Below are 15,746 nucleotides of genomic sequence, written 5' to 3' on the forward strand. Positions count from 1 at the left end.
GTTGAGGCTTTTAATGTGAAATGATGGCCAGCATAAAGAGGAGCTCTTACCACATTAGCTAGCGCCCCCTGGATCAGCTTCTTGAGTTCTTCAGCTTCCTTCTGCCTCTGCTGCACTGCAGCCAGTCTCCTTGTGTTGTCCTTTCTCTGTCGCTCCTCTTCCTCCTGAGCGCTTAGCTGAGGACGAGGTGCAACTTTCTCCTCCTCCTCTTCATCCTCGCTGTGTGAAGCAGACGACGACGATCCTTTCACAGCATCTTCCGCAGAGGACGAAGAGGACTGAATCTCATCGTCTTCTTCTTCGTCCTCACTAGAGGTGGAAGAGGTCTCAGTTTGCTTTGAAAGTGCACAAACTTGAGTTGACGCCTTTTGTAAAACTTTTGGAGTATTAAAGGCTTTGTTCTCCTCGCCCAGGTCTACTTCAGAGTCCGCTGCAGCCGGCCTCCTCGTGTTGTCCTTTCTCCGTCGCTCCCCTTCCTCCTTAGACGCAACTTCCTCCTCCTCCTCCTCCTCCACCTTCTCCTCCTCCTCCTCATCCTCCTCCTCGATGTGTGAAGCAGAAGATGGCGAGGCTTTCACAGCACCTTCTACAGAGGACTGACTCTCACGGTCTTCTTCGTCCTCACTCGAGGTGGAACAGGTCTCCGTTTGCTTTGATGGTGCACAAACCTTAGTTCGTAAAACTTTGGGAGTATTAAAGGCTTTGTCCTGCTCGCCCAGGTCTACTTCAGAGTCCACTGCAGCCGGCCTCCTTGTGTTGTCCTTTCTCCGTCGCTCCCCTTCCTCCTTAGACGCAACTTCCTCCTCCTCCTCCTCCTCCTCGCTGTGTGAAGCAGAGGATGGCGAGGCTTTTACAGCATCTTCCACAGAGGATGAAGACGCAACTTCCTCCTCCTTCTTATCCTCGCTGTGTGAAGCAGAAGATGGCGAGGCTTTTACAGCATCTTCCGCAGAGGATAAAGACGCAACTTCCTCCTCCTCCTTCTCCTCGCTGTGTGAAGCAGCGGATGGCGAGGCTTTCACAGCATCTTCCGCAGAGGACTGAATCTCAACGTCTTCTTCGTCCTCACCCGAGGTGGAACAGGTCTCCGTTTGCTTTGATGGTGTACAAACCTTAGTTCGTAAAACTTTGGGAGTATTAAAGGCTTTGTCCTCCTCGCCGAGGTCTACTTCAAAGTCCACTGCAGCCGGCCTCCTCGTGTTGTCCTTTCTCAGTCGCTCCTCTTTCTTCTGAGGCACAACTTCCTCCTCCTCCTCCTCCTCCTCGCTGTGTGAAGCTGAGGATGACGAGGCTTCCCCAGCATCTTCCGCAGAGGATGAAGAGGACTGAGTAGACGGACTGGTCTTCATCATCTCATTGTCTTCTTCCTCCTCACTAGAGGTGGAACAAGTCTCAGTTTGCTTTGAAGGTGCACAAGCTTTAGTTGACGCCTTTTGTAAAACTTGGGGGGTATTAAAGGCTTTGTCCTCCTCGCCCAGCTCTACCACTGCAGCTGGCCTCTTTGTGTTGTCCTTTCTCTGTCGCTCCTCTTCCTCCTGAGATGCATCTTCCTCCTCCTCGCTGTGTGAAGCAGAGGATGAGGACTGAATAGACGGACTGGTCTTCATCATATCATTGTCTTCTTTGTCCTCATCAGTGGTGGAACAGGTCTCCGTTTGCTTAGGTGGCGAACAAACCTTAGTTTTAAAAACTTTTGGAGTATTAAAGTCTTTGGTATCCTCGCCCAACTCAGAGTCCAATTTAGAACTTTCAGACACGTCTTCAGGATCAGGTGTTTTTATAATCGTCCTGCCACACTTGTCAGTTTGGGATCCCGAGTTCAGCTTTCTTGTTCCCTGAAAGGCTGGCAACGCCTTGTTTTTCCTCTTCTGTTCGTCATCGCTACTGTGCCCCTTCAGAAGCGAGGCGAGAATCTCTTCGGGCAAGATGCCTTTTTTAAGGACATGTTTCCGCGCAGGTGTGAGTTTTGCGGCAGGAGTTGGAGTCTTAGGCGTCTCCTGGACTTGCTCCGCTATATTCTGAAGATCAGCCAGGGAGATCTCCAGATGGGTGACGTTGGAAAACATGGCCTCATAATCTGAATCTGAATAATCAGAGTCCTCGTCCTCGGTCGTCTCCGTGGGATTCACAGAGCTACTGTTCAGCTCTTGTTTCTGCCTCCGCTGTGCAAACTCGGCCTTTCCAGAAGAGTCCTCTTCCTCTCCCGTAGTCGTTTTCCTCTTCGCTTTTTTCTTCTTTTCCTCCGTCCTCTCTAAAATGTTGTCAGCATTTGGCTGAGGAAGTTTTTCTGTTGGAGGAAGAGGAGGTTTCCTCGAAGCGAAGAGTTCATCTGTGTCATCAGAGTCGTAATCCTCCTCCTCTTTGGGCGGCCGGCCTGGAAGTAGTAAGACGGTTGAAATGTTTTCCTATTCCAAAAAACTAAACATGGACTCTTAAAAATTTGAATATTTAATTTTTGCTTTTACTGAAAATGCAGGGCTCAAATTTAACCATGACAACTGCGGCAAAATCCGCGACCGCCCTTGACGTTTTACTTGTTAATGGACAAGGGATGTAACAGTAAAACAGTATAATGATAACTTGCGATAAAATTCCTTACGGTTAGTAACACTGTCTAATTTTTTAATTACCGAAAAAACGTCATTTATTAATGCATTTTAAGCAACACGAAGTCAAGCTAAAAAATCATGGCGGACAAGCAACACGGGCTTTGCTCCGGAGATTTCCCCTCGGAGTAAACAGAGCCAAGCGCTTGGTTTAACGTAATGTTCCCTCGTTTCCTGCCGTGTGTTTGATAACACTCTGCTGTTTTTAGATGGAGACAGGTGTGGACGATATTGGAGACAGACGCACTTGTCCCCACACTAAAAACATACAGCAAAGGAGAACAATTATTTGATGTTGCTTATATTTTCTCAATACGGCATAAACATGGACTCTTAAAAATGGGAATATTTATTTTTTGTCTGCAAATGCAGGGTTCAAATGTAACCATGGCAACCGCAGAAAAATCCGCGACCGCCCTCGTCATTTGCCGTAAGCCCTAAAAATTTGACCAACATCCACAGCAAGAACATGCCGTGACCGCCCTTGATGTTTTACTTGTTAATGAACAAGGGATGTAACAGTAAACGATATAATGATAACTTGTGATAAAATTCCTGACGGTTAGTAACACCGCCAAATTTTTAATTAACCGAAAAAACATCATTTATTAATGCATTTTAAGAATCACAAAGTCAAGCGAATGCGTACTAGCATCGTTTGGCTAAAAAATCATGGCGGACAAGCTACACAGACTTTGCTCCGAAGATTTCCCTTCGGAGTAAACAGAGCCAAGTGTTTGGTTTAACGTAATTTTCCCTCGCTTCCTGCCGTGTGTTTAATAGCACTCTGCTGTGTTTGAAGGGAGACAGGTGTGGACGATATTGGAGACAGACGCACTTGTCCCCACACTAAAAATATACAGCGAAGGAGAAAAACTATTTGATGTTGCTTTTATTTTCTCAATACAGTGTCCATCAGCTGCTGTGACGGGAGATAAAACCTTTTGGAATTGTGCAGTTTATCATAAAACTGGTAATAAAAGTTAAAAATAGTGACAGACTTTTTGTGATTTCTTCCAGGGGCTACTATATATTAAATACTTAGATTTGTTTTCCAATTAAAAAAAACAACAACATATTTTCAAGGTGTGGCGGTAATGAAAATGCTGTGGCGGCGCACCACATTCAATTACATTACGACGATACCCTGGATACTGATCGGCACATCCCCGGTTGATTCTTGTTTTTTTTTTTTTACCTGCATGCTGCTGCTGCTTCTGGAAGTTTAAGTAATCACAGCCGACCACCTCCAGGTTCTCATCCTGCCCGTCCGGCCACACTGCATCATGGGAAGGCTGCTGAAGCGCCACCAGATGACGTATCTCCTCTTCGGAGTCCACATCACTGTCCGCAAAACGCGGACCTCTCTTCTGAGGCGGCCTGGGATTGCTGACCGCCTTAAATCCGTTGGTCAGCTGATGAGTCTCTGATTGGGTGACGACAGGCTGAGCTGGTCTGAGAAGGCAGAGAAGGTGGTTTGGGAAGTAAGATGTTGGCGATAGGAATTTTCTAACTGGGGTCCCAGGGATCCCATCAAGTCATAAAAATGGGGTCCCACAGTAAATGGGGTCCCACTTTTTTGTAACTGTTTTGAAAACAAATGATAAATGTATGCATTATCCTGTTATATCTCACATTCTATATTGTGTTTTGGAAAAAGGTTGTAATAAACAGTAAAGGGTATCCTAGTAAAATATGCCAAGATGAGATGTGTCAGTATCAAAATAGTACTTGAAAAGCATTTTTTGCGGCAAAGTGGTCGTTTGGGTAGATTTTAGCTTTGTAAAGGGTATTTCAAAAAGTAAACAGTACAGTAGGTACTATATGTAATTCTCATAAGGATGTTCTAGTAAAATATGCAGAGATAAGATGTGTCAATATCAAAATGTTACTTGAAATACATTTTTGTCAAGCAGTATTACATTTAATGAAAATTTTACATAAATCCAAAAACACTATAAACATTGATTATGTGCACGAAGACATAACAGTTACAATTGTATGCATCTTTCAAACAAAAAAGAGGTTTTATCACATCAACATCCGACTAACAACAGTCCTTTAAATCTCATTAATACCACAGAAAAGGCAAACTGACTAAATAATGTCAAACACGTAGCGTTACAATAACCACAAAGATTAAAATGTTTGTCTTACATCTAGTAATCCACTGTGGACAGACCAAGCCAAGCAAAGCAGGTTTAGCGAGCGGTGCGCTTTCCCTTGAAGGAAATCCATTTTTAGCCGGCAATTATGGCACAACGCCGGCAAATATAAACAAAACAAAACACCGGCGGAAAAAGATAATCGAGAAAAAAACAAGCAAACTGGAGTTTTAACCAGGAAAAGGCAGGGTTGGTAAAAAATTTAAATAAAAATCTGCGTCACAGGGATGCGCGGATTGATTGATTGAAACTGTTATTAGTAGACTGCACAGTATAGTACATATTCCGTACAATTGACCACTAAATGGTAACACCCCAATAAGTTTTTCAACTTGTTTAAGTCGGGCTCCACGTTAATCAATTAATGGACTTCTGGAAATGCGCTTCCTTTCTTATTTAAATGCGTAAAAAGACAAAAAAAAAGTGCATTAAAAACTTTGGGACATTCTGGAGCCCTCTTATCCCAGTTGGACAAGACTTGGCAAAACCGTAAGGACCATTATCAAGAATATAGAGAAAACCAATCATGTTACCTGCTTGTGCTCACAGCTTTATGGGAGACGACCGCATCTGTCCGACTTTTCTTGGGTCTCGGCGACTTGTATGCCGGGAACTCGCCCCTTCTCTTCCTGCTGATGTCATCGTCTCCCCCGTCGACCTCCCAGGTAAGCTGGGTGACGGGGGTGGGGTGGTCTACGTCAGGCTGGGCCAACCTGCGGATGTTGTGGCAGTACTTGGACGGGTCGTACTTGAGCGTTCGAGATTTGTTTCCTTTCCGACCCTTGAGCTGCAAGACGGGGAGGACTCGTCCAAATTTACTGACCACCCAGTCCTGAGAGCGGAAAAAGTGAGTCAAGACCTTTTGTCCGACATTTTCTAGAGGTTTGACTATTTTAGCATACACTATTCAGCCTGTATGTAAACCTAATTTAACACAGTGGACTGAACCTTGTGTCCTGGTATTTCTGTCCCAGGCACTGCAGCCTTCATGGTGAAGTTGTCCACACCGGCTTGGCTGAGCGACTCCAGCACCTTCTGTGAATGCGGGCATTCTGCAGGCTGCTGGGGGCGTTGCGACTCCGCCTGCCTCTCCTGAGCCAGTCTAAGACAGCAAGATCAGAAGTCAGCAAAATAGCCAACTTTCTTGCAGCCAGTCTGTGACACTGCTTATAAACGACGGTAATATAAAGTGGCCTGGGAGGAAGGAAGACTGTCGGATGACCTTGTAGAGGAGCAACGCAAAATCTATTTCCCCTGTAAGATGTATCGCGTTATTCTGATTTCAAAGTCTTCAAAATAATTCCCTGACGTGTGACCAATGTTCTCTGTGTTGCGCACTGCTCACGCAAATGTATACCGCACAGAAAATCAAAAATCCCATCTGAACTCCAAACAAAATAAACATAATGTATTCAGTATGAGTGACAGGCAGAGGTGGGTAGAGTAGCCAAAAATTGTACTCAAGTAAGAGTACTGTTACTTTAGAGATGTATTACTCAAGTAAAAGTAAGGAGTAGTCACCCAAATATTTACTTGAGTAAAAGTAAAAAGTATGTTGTGAAAAAACTACTCAAGTACTAAGTAACTGATGAGTAACCTGTTCGTTTTTAGATTAGGGCAACAAGTAATGCACAAAAACATAAAAATAGCAATGAACAAATTCAGAGCAAGGAATATCTGTTAAGCAACTAAAACAATAATATATATTAAATAATATATATTTGGTTATAGACTGTATTGAAAAAAAATTTGAAAATGAATTTCACCTTTGCAACTTCATTATACTGTTGGCTAAGTTTTATATTAATAAATGTAAGTTTCTCAATACCCGACCTGTTTTTTGTGCCTTTAAAAAAGATTTAGATCTCTACATTAAAACACTCTACCTCTAACAACCAAAAAGCTGTGAAAACGATGATGCTGTGTTCCAAATTTAAGTTATTTACTGAGATTGAGTGAGCCTATGGCTTTGCACTTTGTTTATTTTATATATATATTTGTTTTGAATTCTATTTTAGTTACTTTGAATTTACAACCCCTTGGCACTGTTTTGTACGGTTTTTATAATGTTTTGTACTTACTTTGATTATTATTTTCAACTGTTTCTAAATGTTGAAATTTATAAAAAAAAGGTTTATAAATTTTTTTTTTTAAAGTGTGCAGTTAATCATGTGACCGCCTGGCTCTGTTTGATTGGTGAAACGGGGTGAAATGTCACCAGTGACTGCATTTGATTGGTGAAACGCAGGCATGTGATAGATCCTACTTTGAAGGTCTGTCTGACAAACCAAAACAAACAAAGCGTGCATTAACAGATTGCCCACATATGCGGTCCTCTCCAAGGTTTCTCATAGTCAGCATTGTCACTGTCACCTACGTCCCGCTGGGTTTGAATTTTTCCTTGCCCTTATGTGGGCTATACCGAGGATGTCGTTGTGGTTTGTGCAGCCCTTTGAGACAATTGTGATTTAGGGCTATATGAATAAACATTGATTGATTGATTTTTTTTTTGCCATTTTGGGCTTAAAAAGAAAAAAAAAAAGGCTGCCATATTGCCCAGCCTTCACTTGTCCATGGTGTACCCCGCCTTCCGCTCGAATGCAGCTGAGATAGGCTCCAGCGACCCCCCGCAACCTAGGCCACCATTTCTAGTCCTACCCCCCTCACCCCTTTTCTTTTTTTATTTTTTCTATTTGTCGCACTTTTTATTACTATGATTTTTTTTATTTAGCAAATTTTTTTAAAACTTTTTATTCGAAACCTTTTACCGTATTGCTTTTTGCACTATTTTTTTCAGCTCATTCTTTGTTTATGTTCTTTGTTTGTTTTCTGTTTCTGTTGCTCTATGCTTTTTTAACCTGTAAAGCAGTTTGGTACAATTTAAAAGCTTTTGTAAACGTGCTATATAAATAAAATTGACTTGACAAAAGGGACAAGCGGTAGAAAATGGATTGATGGCATATTGCCCAGACCTAGCGGGACTGGTAGGGTGGGGGTGGTAAACATTGTAAACAGGAAGTGAAGTCTTTGTACTAGATGAGAGGAATTGTTTTTTGAGAACATTTCTTAAAATAAAACCCCATCAACATCTTCCCACAACTTTTTGAGTTATGTTGCAAAAAAGCAGACAAACCCTGGTGAAAACATAACCTGGTTGGCGGCGGAGGACTTTTGTCTCCAGCCTGTCCAAAGTGACACGACCAGCCGGGGAAATCACCCCAAAACAACTGTACACCGCGGGAAATACGAGTAAACTAAAAAGCTACTTGGTAATCCTCATGTCCATTCATCCATTTTCCCACCGCAAAGCTAAACATCACTGGATGTTTACATTGTCACTTTGAAGACATCAACTGTAAGTTATTTTTTGAAATATTTGCTTCAATCAGTAAATGTTCCTGCATACCATATTTCCTTGAATTGCCGCCGGGGCACTAATTAATTTAAAACCTCTTCTCACTCCGGTGTTTACCAAAGGCATGCGGTAAAGGCAAGAATGCGCTAATTATTTTAAAACCTCTTCTCACTCCAACACTTACCAAAGGCATGCGGTAAATTTAGGCCTGCGCTTCAAAATTTGAGTGTGATGTAAGGATACCATAATAAAAAGCTAATTTATTAAAAAAAAAAACGTTATTATGGTCTTACCTTTACTTATAAATGAAGTCCATGTGCAGCTCCTTCTGATCAAAAGCATTGATAACTTGTTTATAAAAATCTTCCTTATCTTTCTTCAGTTTTAAAAGTCTCTCTGTCTCAATGGAGATCTTCCTTTTTTACCTCCTGCTTCGATTGAAAGTCCAGTTTAGAAAACTGTTTTATTTTAGATATGTAATCCTCCATGTTAATAGTGCAAGCGAGAGGAAAAAATAAAGGATCGCTGCTCACTCTTGCTCACTTTTTCTGCAGCCGAGTAGTCGCAAGAAGGATCACTAGCGCCCTCTACCACCAGGAGGCGGGATTCATTTAATGACTCATATTTGACACACGCAGCTACGGTATATTAATAAAACATAGCTGCTTACTGTTCTTTTTAGCATATTCAATAGCTTGGACCTTAAATCCTACTGAATAGCTCTTAATCTTCTTCCCTTTATGCAATTTCAAATGATTGAAATCAGCCTCCTCCATTTTGAAAATGATGACAGGTGAAGTGTCACTCGTGACGTGACGAGTTTGACCCGGCGGAAATTCTAGGCATATGCTAATTATTTGGCAAAACGAGTTAGACCCGGCACTAATTCTAGGCAGGCGCATACTATATACCCGGCGGCAATTCAAGGAAATACGGTAATTGTTTGCACTTAAAAATACATGTTTGTAATAATAACTATGATTAGAACATTTGCGCATTAGATGTGTGTTCAATTACATTAAGTGTGTTATCCTAAACATTCCTGCCACTTTATTTTATACATTATTATTGGACATACACCACAATAATATCATGCCGTGGCCTTAAATATCATATAAATTTAATTCCTTGAGATTTTGATAGCGTTACATCCCTACCCAACAATAATTATCATTACCTGTGCAGAAAGCTCTCCTTAGCCGGTTCAATCTGCAAAGTTCCTCCTTTCCATTTGGACTTGTTCAACACTGTCATACCTGAAGGAGAAAATAAACGTGTCAAGTTCCTGCTTAACAAATGTGGACTTTAAGTTGCTGCTACACTGACTTACACTTTTTCAGATCAGTGTCAGAAATCTTCATGTTGATATACGCAAATGTTTTGTAGGGAACACCTGCGAAGGAACGACGGTTTGATCACATGCATTTGAATAGACATTCAATCCGAAAAGTATTCACAGCGCTGCATTTTTTCTACATTTAGTTACGTTACAGCTTTATTCCAAAATGGAATTCATTCATTTTTGTGCTCAAAATTCTACACACAATACCCCATAATGATAATGTAATCAAGTTTTATTAAGGTTTTTAAAACTAAAAAAAAAAAGATCACATGTACATGAATAAGTATTCACACCTTTTGCTAAATTCTTTGTTGAGGCACATTTAGCAACAATTACAGCCTCAACTCTTTTTGAATACGATGGCATACCTTGGCACACCTTTCTTAGGGCAGTTTGGCCCATTCCTCTTTGCACTACCTCTCAATCTCCATCAGGTTGGATGGAAAGCGTCGGTGCGCTCAATTAAGTTGGGGCCATAGATGGGCACTCAAGGACATTAAAATAGTTGTCCTAAAGCAGGGGTGTCAAACTCAAATACAGAGTGGGCCAAAATTTTAAACTAAACAAAGCCGTGGGCCAAAATTTTAAACTAAACAAAGCCGTGGGCCAAGGTTGAACAAATTAACCTTTTTAATAGGGACCCAAACAACTTTTGCATTGAATGTTGAACAAGCGAGACTTATACAACTTTATAGTGACATGCAAAATCGAGTTTCAAATAATAATAATAATTTTAAAATAGCAATGGCATATCAAATCAAATTTAAATAGAAATTGAATGCCTCTTTTCTATTTGCAGCCTTCTCAGGTAAATATCAAAATAAACTTTTCCCACAGGCTAATAATACATTTGTATATTGTAGCGTCCAGGAAGAAGTAGTGCTGCAAGGGATTCTGTGTATTTGTTCTGTTGTGTTTATGTTGTCTTACCGTCTCCCGATATTTGCTTGTCATTCTCGTTTAGTGTTGGTTCATAGTGTGGCGCATACTTGTAACAGTCTTAAAGTTGTTTATACGGCCACCCTCAGTGTGACCTGTATGGCTGTTGACCACTAGCTTGTGTGTGTGTGTGTAAAAGTCACATATATCATGTGACTAGGCCGGCATGCTGTTTCTACGTAGGAAAAGCGGACGTGACGAAAGGTTTTAGAGGACGCTTAAGGCAGTGCCTTTAAGGCACGCCCCAATATTGTTGTCCAGGTGGGAATCGGGAGAAATTTGGGAGAATGGTTGCCCCCTGGTGATTTTCGGGAGGGGCACTGAAATTTGGGAGTCTCCTTGGAAAATCGGGGGTGAGGGTTAGCAAGTATGAGCATTAGCGGTGAATGCGGTGTTACAGCTACACCGCCGCTGTGGCCAGCTCTAATGTTCATTTGATATTGCCTCAAGGGCCAAATGAAAATACACGGCGGGCCAGAGTTTGACACCCATGTCCTAAAGCAATTCCTTTGATACGTATATTGGCTGTGTGCTTAGGATGAACCGTCGTACCGGTCTGAGTTCAACAATGCAGGTTTCCATCCAACATGTCTCTGTACATTGATGCATTCATTTTTCCCACTATTCGGACTAGTTTCCCAGTTTATGCCGTTGAAAACCACCCCCACACCATGATGCTGCCACCACCATGCTTCACTGTAGTGTTGGTATGGCCTGGTGATGAGCAATGCCTGATTTCCTCCAAACATGACGCCTAGTATTCACACCAAAGACTTCGATTGTTGTCTCATCAGACCAGAGAATTTAGTTTCTCATGGTCTGAGAGTCTTTCAGGTGCATTTTGGCAAAGTTTTTACTACGAAAAAGCTTCCGTCTGGCCACTCTTCCATACGGATTGCTGCAGAGATAGTTGTCCTTCTAGAAGGTTCTTTTCTCACCACAGAGGAATGCTGTAGCTCTGACAGAGTGACCATCGGGTTCTTGGTCACCTCCCTGACTAGGGTCCTTCACCCCCATTTAGACGGCGGCCCAGCTCTAAGAATAGTCCTGATGGTTCCAAAGTTCTTTCATTTACGGATGATGAAGGCCACTGCGCTCATTGGGAAGTTCAAGGCAGCAATTACTTTTTGGTACCCTTCCCCAGATTTGTGCTTCGAGACAATCCTGTCTCGGAGGTCTACAGAAAATTCCTTCGACTTCATTCCATGCACTGTCAAGTGTGGGACCTTTATATACAGACAGGTGTGTGTGCCTGATAATATATGCGATTTCTTAGTTTTATTTGTTAATACATTCGCAAAAAGCTCTTAAAAACGTTTTCACATTATTGGGCAGTGTGCGTGGAATTTTGAGGATGAAAATTGATTTATTTTATTTTGGAATAAGGCTGTAACGTAACAAAATGTGAAGTGCTGTAAATACTTGCATTAGAGATGAGTAACAGTGCATTATTGTAATGACATTCTTTAAAAGAGGCTCTGGTTCTATTTGAGGCAGTTTATTAAAGTGCATAACTTCCTCTATTTGAAAATATACAGTAATAATATTGCAATTTATTTTTACTTTCAGGGTGTCATTCATGGCCGGCTCTACGCAGGGGCAAGAGGGGGCGGAGCCCCCTTACATAAATGTCTTTCCCCCTCAAATCAAAATTTGAGAAAGCAAATTTGAATAAACTCACAAAATTACTACATTACAAGTTGACAAAGTTATCTGCACTAGCGGAAAAATCTGCCGAAAAAGGGACACACACGATATAGTAGTGTCGGCTTCCCTCTCATCCCTCCCTCCGCTGTGCGTGTATTCCACATTCCACAGGCTGCGCAGCAGACACACACCCTCACACACCCCTCAGCCCTCAGTAAACATCCAATCACTGTTGCAGTATGAAAGTAAAAGAAAAGGAAAAGTTGTCTACATTTATCATATACTTGTTAGGATGGGTGTATTTGTGTAGTCTTATCTGTCATAAACACGTTTATCGTCGCGGACTTTCGTTTCTACTGAGTTTCTTTTTTTTTACAACTTGACGAGAGCAGTGACAGCGGAGGCTCTGAGCAGCAGTGGTTTGGAAGGCAGAGAGCCTCCACTGTCCCTGTAACAAGCTACAAGTCATTTATGATGCTGTTAAAGTACGGTAAAAATGAAACATAAGGTATATATCCTGCTTAGCAGTCCTCCTCTGCTGTCCTCTGTTCAGAGCGTAGTCCCTAGCAACGGCCCGTTGTACTTAGCAACGGTCTGGCAATCGACTGCTGGAATTCTTTTTCTGTTGTTTTTCTTGTAATTCTACATAGTCAACCTTTAATGTTTCAATCTACATTTTGTAATAAACAAATTATAAGTTTCATTTGATATGACCAAGACACCTAAAAACAAAAACACTGCCGTTTTCATCAATTTACAAGCAAGTGGGCAACACACATACATTGGAGTGAATTAATTTTGTGCCCAGATGAGTGCCCATGTTTTGTTTTATAAAATAGTTTGAGATTCTTTTTTATCATTATTCATCAGACTACCTTTCAGTTTTGTAAATATTGACTGTAGTGTGTGAAGTCCTACTTTGGGTCAAAATGTATTTGAGAGTTAGGCCATCCAGTTAGGATAAATGTTACGTTGTTGGTTGATAAAATCTGGATGAAGGATGTTTTATTTTATTTTATTCATTTATTTTTCAGTTTCCCCTCCTGAGGGATTGCCACCTTATTGTGGTCAGGGGGTTTGCGTGCCTCAGTGACCGTAAGAGCTATACCAGCAGGAGCTTAGTCTTCAGGTGGGACACCCAAGTTGGACAGGTCTGAAGGTACAGGCCTGACAAAGTGCAATCCAATACTCCAGGTTGGGGTTGGACACATAGCTAAAGACCCATTTCAATGAAGAAAGCATCGTTACTATAAGCACAAAAAAAAAGTGCTGGAGCATGATGTGTACACATGATGCCCCCTTCACATTTCTGACTGCCCTCTCATATAAGCATGCCTAGAACCGCCCCTGGTGTCATTGTCATTCTTACCGTCATCATCCTTCCTTGTCCGGAGCTCCACATCCTCCACGCCTCCAAACTTTCCAAATCGATCCTTCAGATCTTTCTGGGTGATCGTGTGGCTCAACCCACCGACATACAGCCGCTGCATCTCAGTGGCCAACGCAGCGCTGTCACTGCCTGAACACAACACAAATGTCAGCAATGTGACTGGCAACCCCTGCCATCCTTCAAGACATGGGTTGAACTGGGGATGCAATCAGTGATCGTAAACAAATATCTCGTTATCAGAGGATTTTTATTGTACTATTACAGCCACCAGTCGCATCGGATATAATTATAGTGGTTTATTCAGTCAAAAGCTATACTAAGCATGAATTTATTCCTAGGGTTTGTTTGTGTGTTTTTTATTCAGCAACAAATACATATGGGCTGATTTATAATATTTTTAAGAAACGGCATAAGGGATAATGAACAAGGGATTTGTTTTCAGGGTAAGCTGCATCACCGTCGGAATTCACGGTTCCTTTAATGCAGTAACTCTCAATCTAGTGCAGGGGTGTCAAACTTATTTTAGCTCAGGGTCCACACGTGGAACCAGACTATTAAAATCATGGCATTAAAACAAAAAAAATAATGACAACTTCAAATTGTTTTCTTTGGCCAAAACTAGAACAAACACATTCTGAGAGCACATTAATCCTGTTTTAACCTCCCCTCCACTGGCTGCCTGTCTCTTTTAGAGTCCATTTTAAAATGATCTTACTGGTTTTTAAATCCTTCCATGGTCTTGCCCCACCTTACCTCTCTGAGCTGCTCCACCTGTATGCCCCCACCTGGTCCCTCAGGTCAGCTGATCCTGGAGGTACCCAAATCAAAGCACAAGCTCAGAGGGGACCCTCTGTTGCAGGTCCCAAACTCTGGAACGATCTCCCTGTCCATGTGAGACAGGCCCCTTCTTTGGCTATTTTTAAGACCCTTCTTAAAACCCATTTTTATTCACTGGCTTTTAACCCAGCATTAGACCTTAAACTGTTTTTAACTTTTAACTTTTTAATTGCTTTTCATCTAACAAATTGTTCTTAGGTTAATTTCCATCCATCCATTTTCTACCGCTTATTCCCTTTTGGGGTCGCGGGGGGCGCTGGCGCCTATCTCAGCTACAATCGGGTGGAAGGCGGGGTACACCCTGGACAAGTCGCCACCTCATCGCAGGCCCAACACAGATAGACAGAAAACATTCACACTCACATTCACACACTAGGGACCATTTAGTGTTGCCAATCAACCTATCCCCAGGTGCATGTCTTTGGAAGTGGGAGGAAGCCGGAGTACCCGGAGGGAACCCACGCTATTCACGGGGAGAACATGCAAACTCCACACAGAAAGATCCCGAGCCTGGATTTGAACCCAGAACTGCAGGAGCTTCGTATTGTGAGGCAGACACACTAACCCCTCTGCCACCGTGAACCCCCTTAGGGTAATTTGTATTTGCTATTTCAATGTGTTTTTTACTTCTATTTTAAATGTTATTTTTTTAGTCTGTCCTTTGCCTTTATTTCTTTGTGGTGTACAGCCCTTTGTTCTTCAAATGTGGTTGTTTTTAAAGGGCTTTATAAATAAAGTTTGTATGGTATGAAAATATTACAATAAAAATATGGAAAAAATACCGGCAGCGATAAAGTTTATATCCATGAAGGAAAGAAGAAAGTGAATGAATGTTTATAACTGAATAAATTTACATATGCATGAACATGTGTATTCTTTTGCATTATTTTTTTTAATGAACTAAGTAATGTTTAGTGTGAATTGGTGACTTATATTTATATAGAGCTTTTTCTCTAGTGACTCAAATGGCTTTACAAAGTGAAACCCAATATCTAAGTTACATTTTAACCCAGTGTGGGTGGCACTGGGAGCAGGTGGGTAAAGTGTCTTGCCCAAGGACACAACAGCCGTGACTAGGATGGCGGAAGTGGGGATGGAACCTGGAACCCTCAAGTTTTTAGCACGGCCACTCTACCAACTGAGCCATACCGCCATTTATGACAACCTCTTTCCAAAACACAAAATAGAATGTGAGATATAACAAGATAATGCATACATTAATCATTTGTTTTTAAAACGCTTGTAAAAAAGTGCGACCCCAAAAATTTACTGTGGGATCCCATTTTTATGGTGTCCCTGGGACCCTGTTTTGAAAATTCCTAGTGCCAACAACACTGATGGAGTATTGGTGCGTGCGAAACAGCAGCAGGTGGCCGTGGCCAGCGGGCCGGATCTTATTCTAATCAAATATCATCCTGGGGGCCATAGATAGTTCATTCGCGGGTCAGATCCGGCCTGTAGGCCT

The 15,746-nt window shown here is 41.9% G+C and overlaps 1 protein-coding gene across 1 annotated transcript in view; it reads right to left on the reverse strand.

Annotated features, from left to right (window-relative positions):
* Positions 1–15,746, reverse strand: part of nol8 (nucleolar protein 8) — a 31,274-nt gene that overhangs the window by 13,735 nt on the left and 1,793 nt on the right. Inside the window, exons 2-8 of the mRNA XM_061890724.1 lie at positions 13,424–13,573; positions 9,457–9,519; positions 9,304–9,382; positions 5,720–5,873; positions 5,305–5,603; positions 3,805–4,061; positions 51–2,374 (exon numbers count right to left, since the gene is read on the reverse strand). Coding sequence (XP_061746708.1) covers positions 51–2,374; positions 3,805–4,061; positions 5,305–5,603; positions 5,720–5,873; positions 9,304–9,382; positions 9,457–9,519; positions 13,424–13,544 — 3,297 coding nt within the window. The 5' untranslated portion in view covers positions 13,545–13,573. The remainder of the gene's footprint in view (positions 1–50; positions 2,375–3,804; positions 4,062–5,304; positions 5,604–5,719; positions 5,874–9,303; positions 9,383–9,456; positions 9,520–13,423; positions 13,574–15,746) is intronic.

Source organism: Nerophis ophidion, linkage group LG02 (assembly GCF_033978795.1).
Source record: "Nerophis ophidion isolate RoL-2023_Sa linkage group LG02, RoL_Noph_v1.0, whole genome shotgun sequence".
Taxonomy (NCBI): Eukaryota; Metazoa; Chordata; class Actinopteri; order Syngnathiformes; family Syngnathidae; genus Nerophis; species Nerophis ophidion.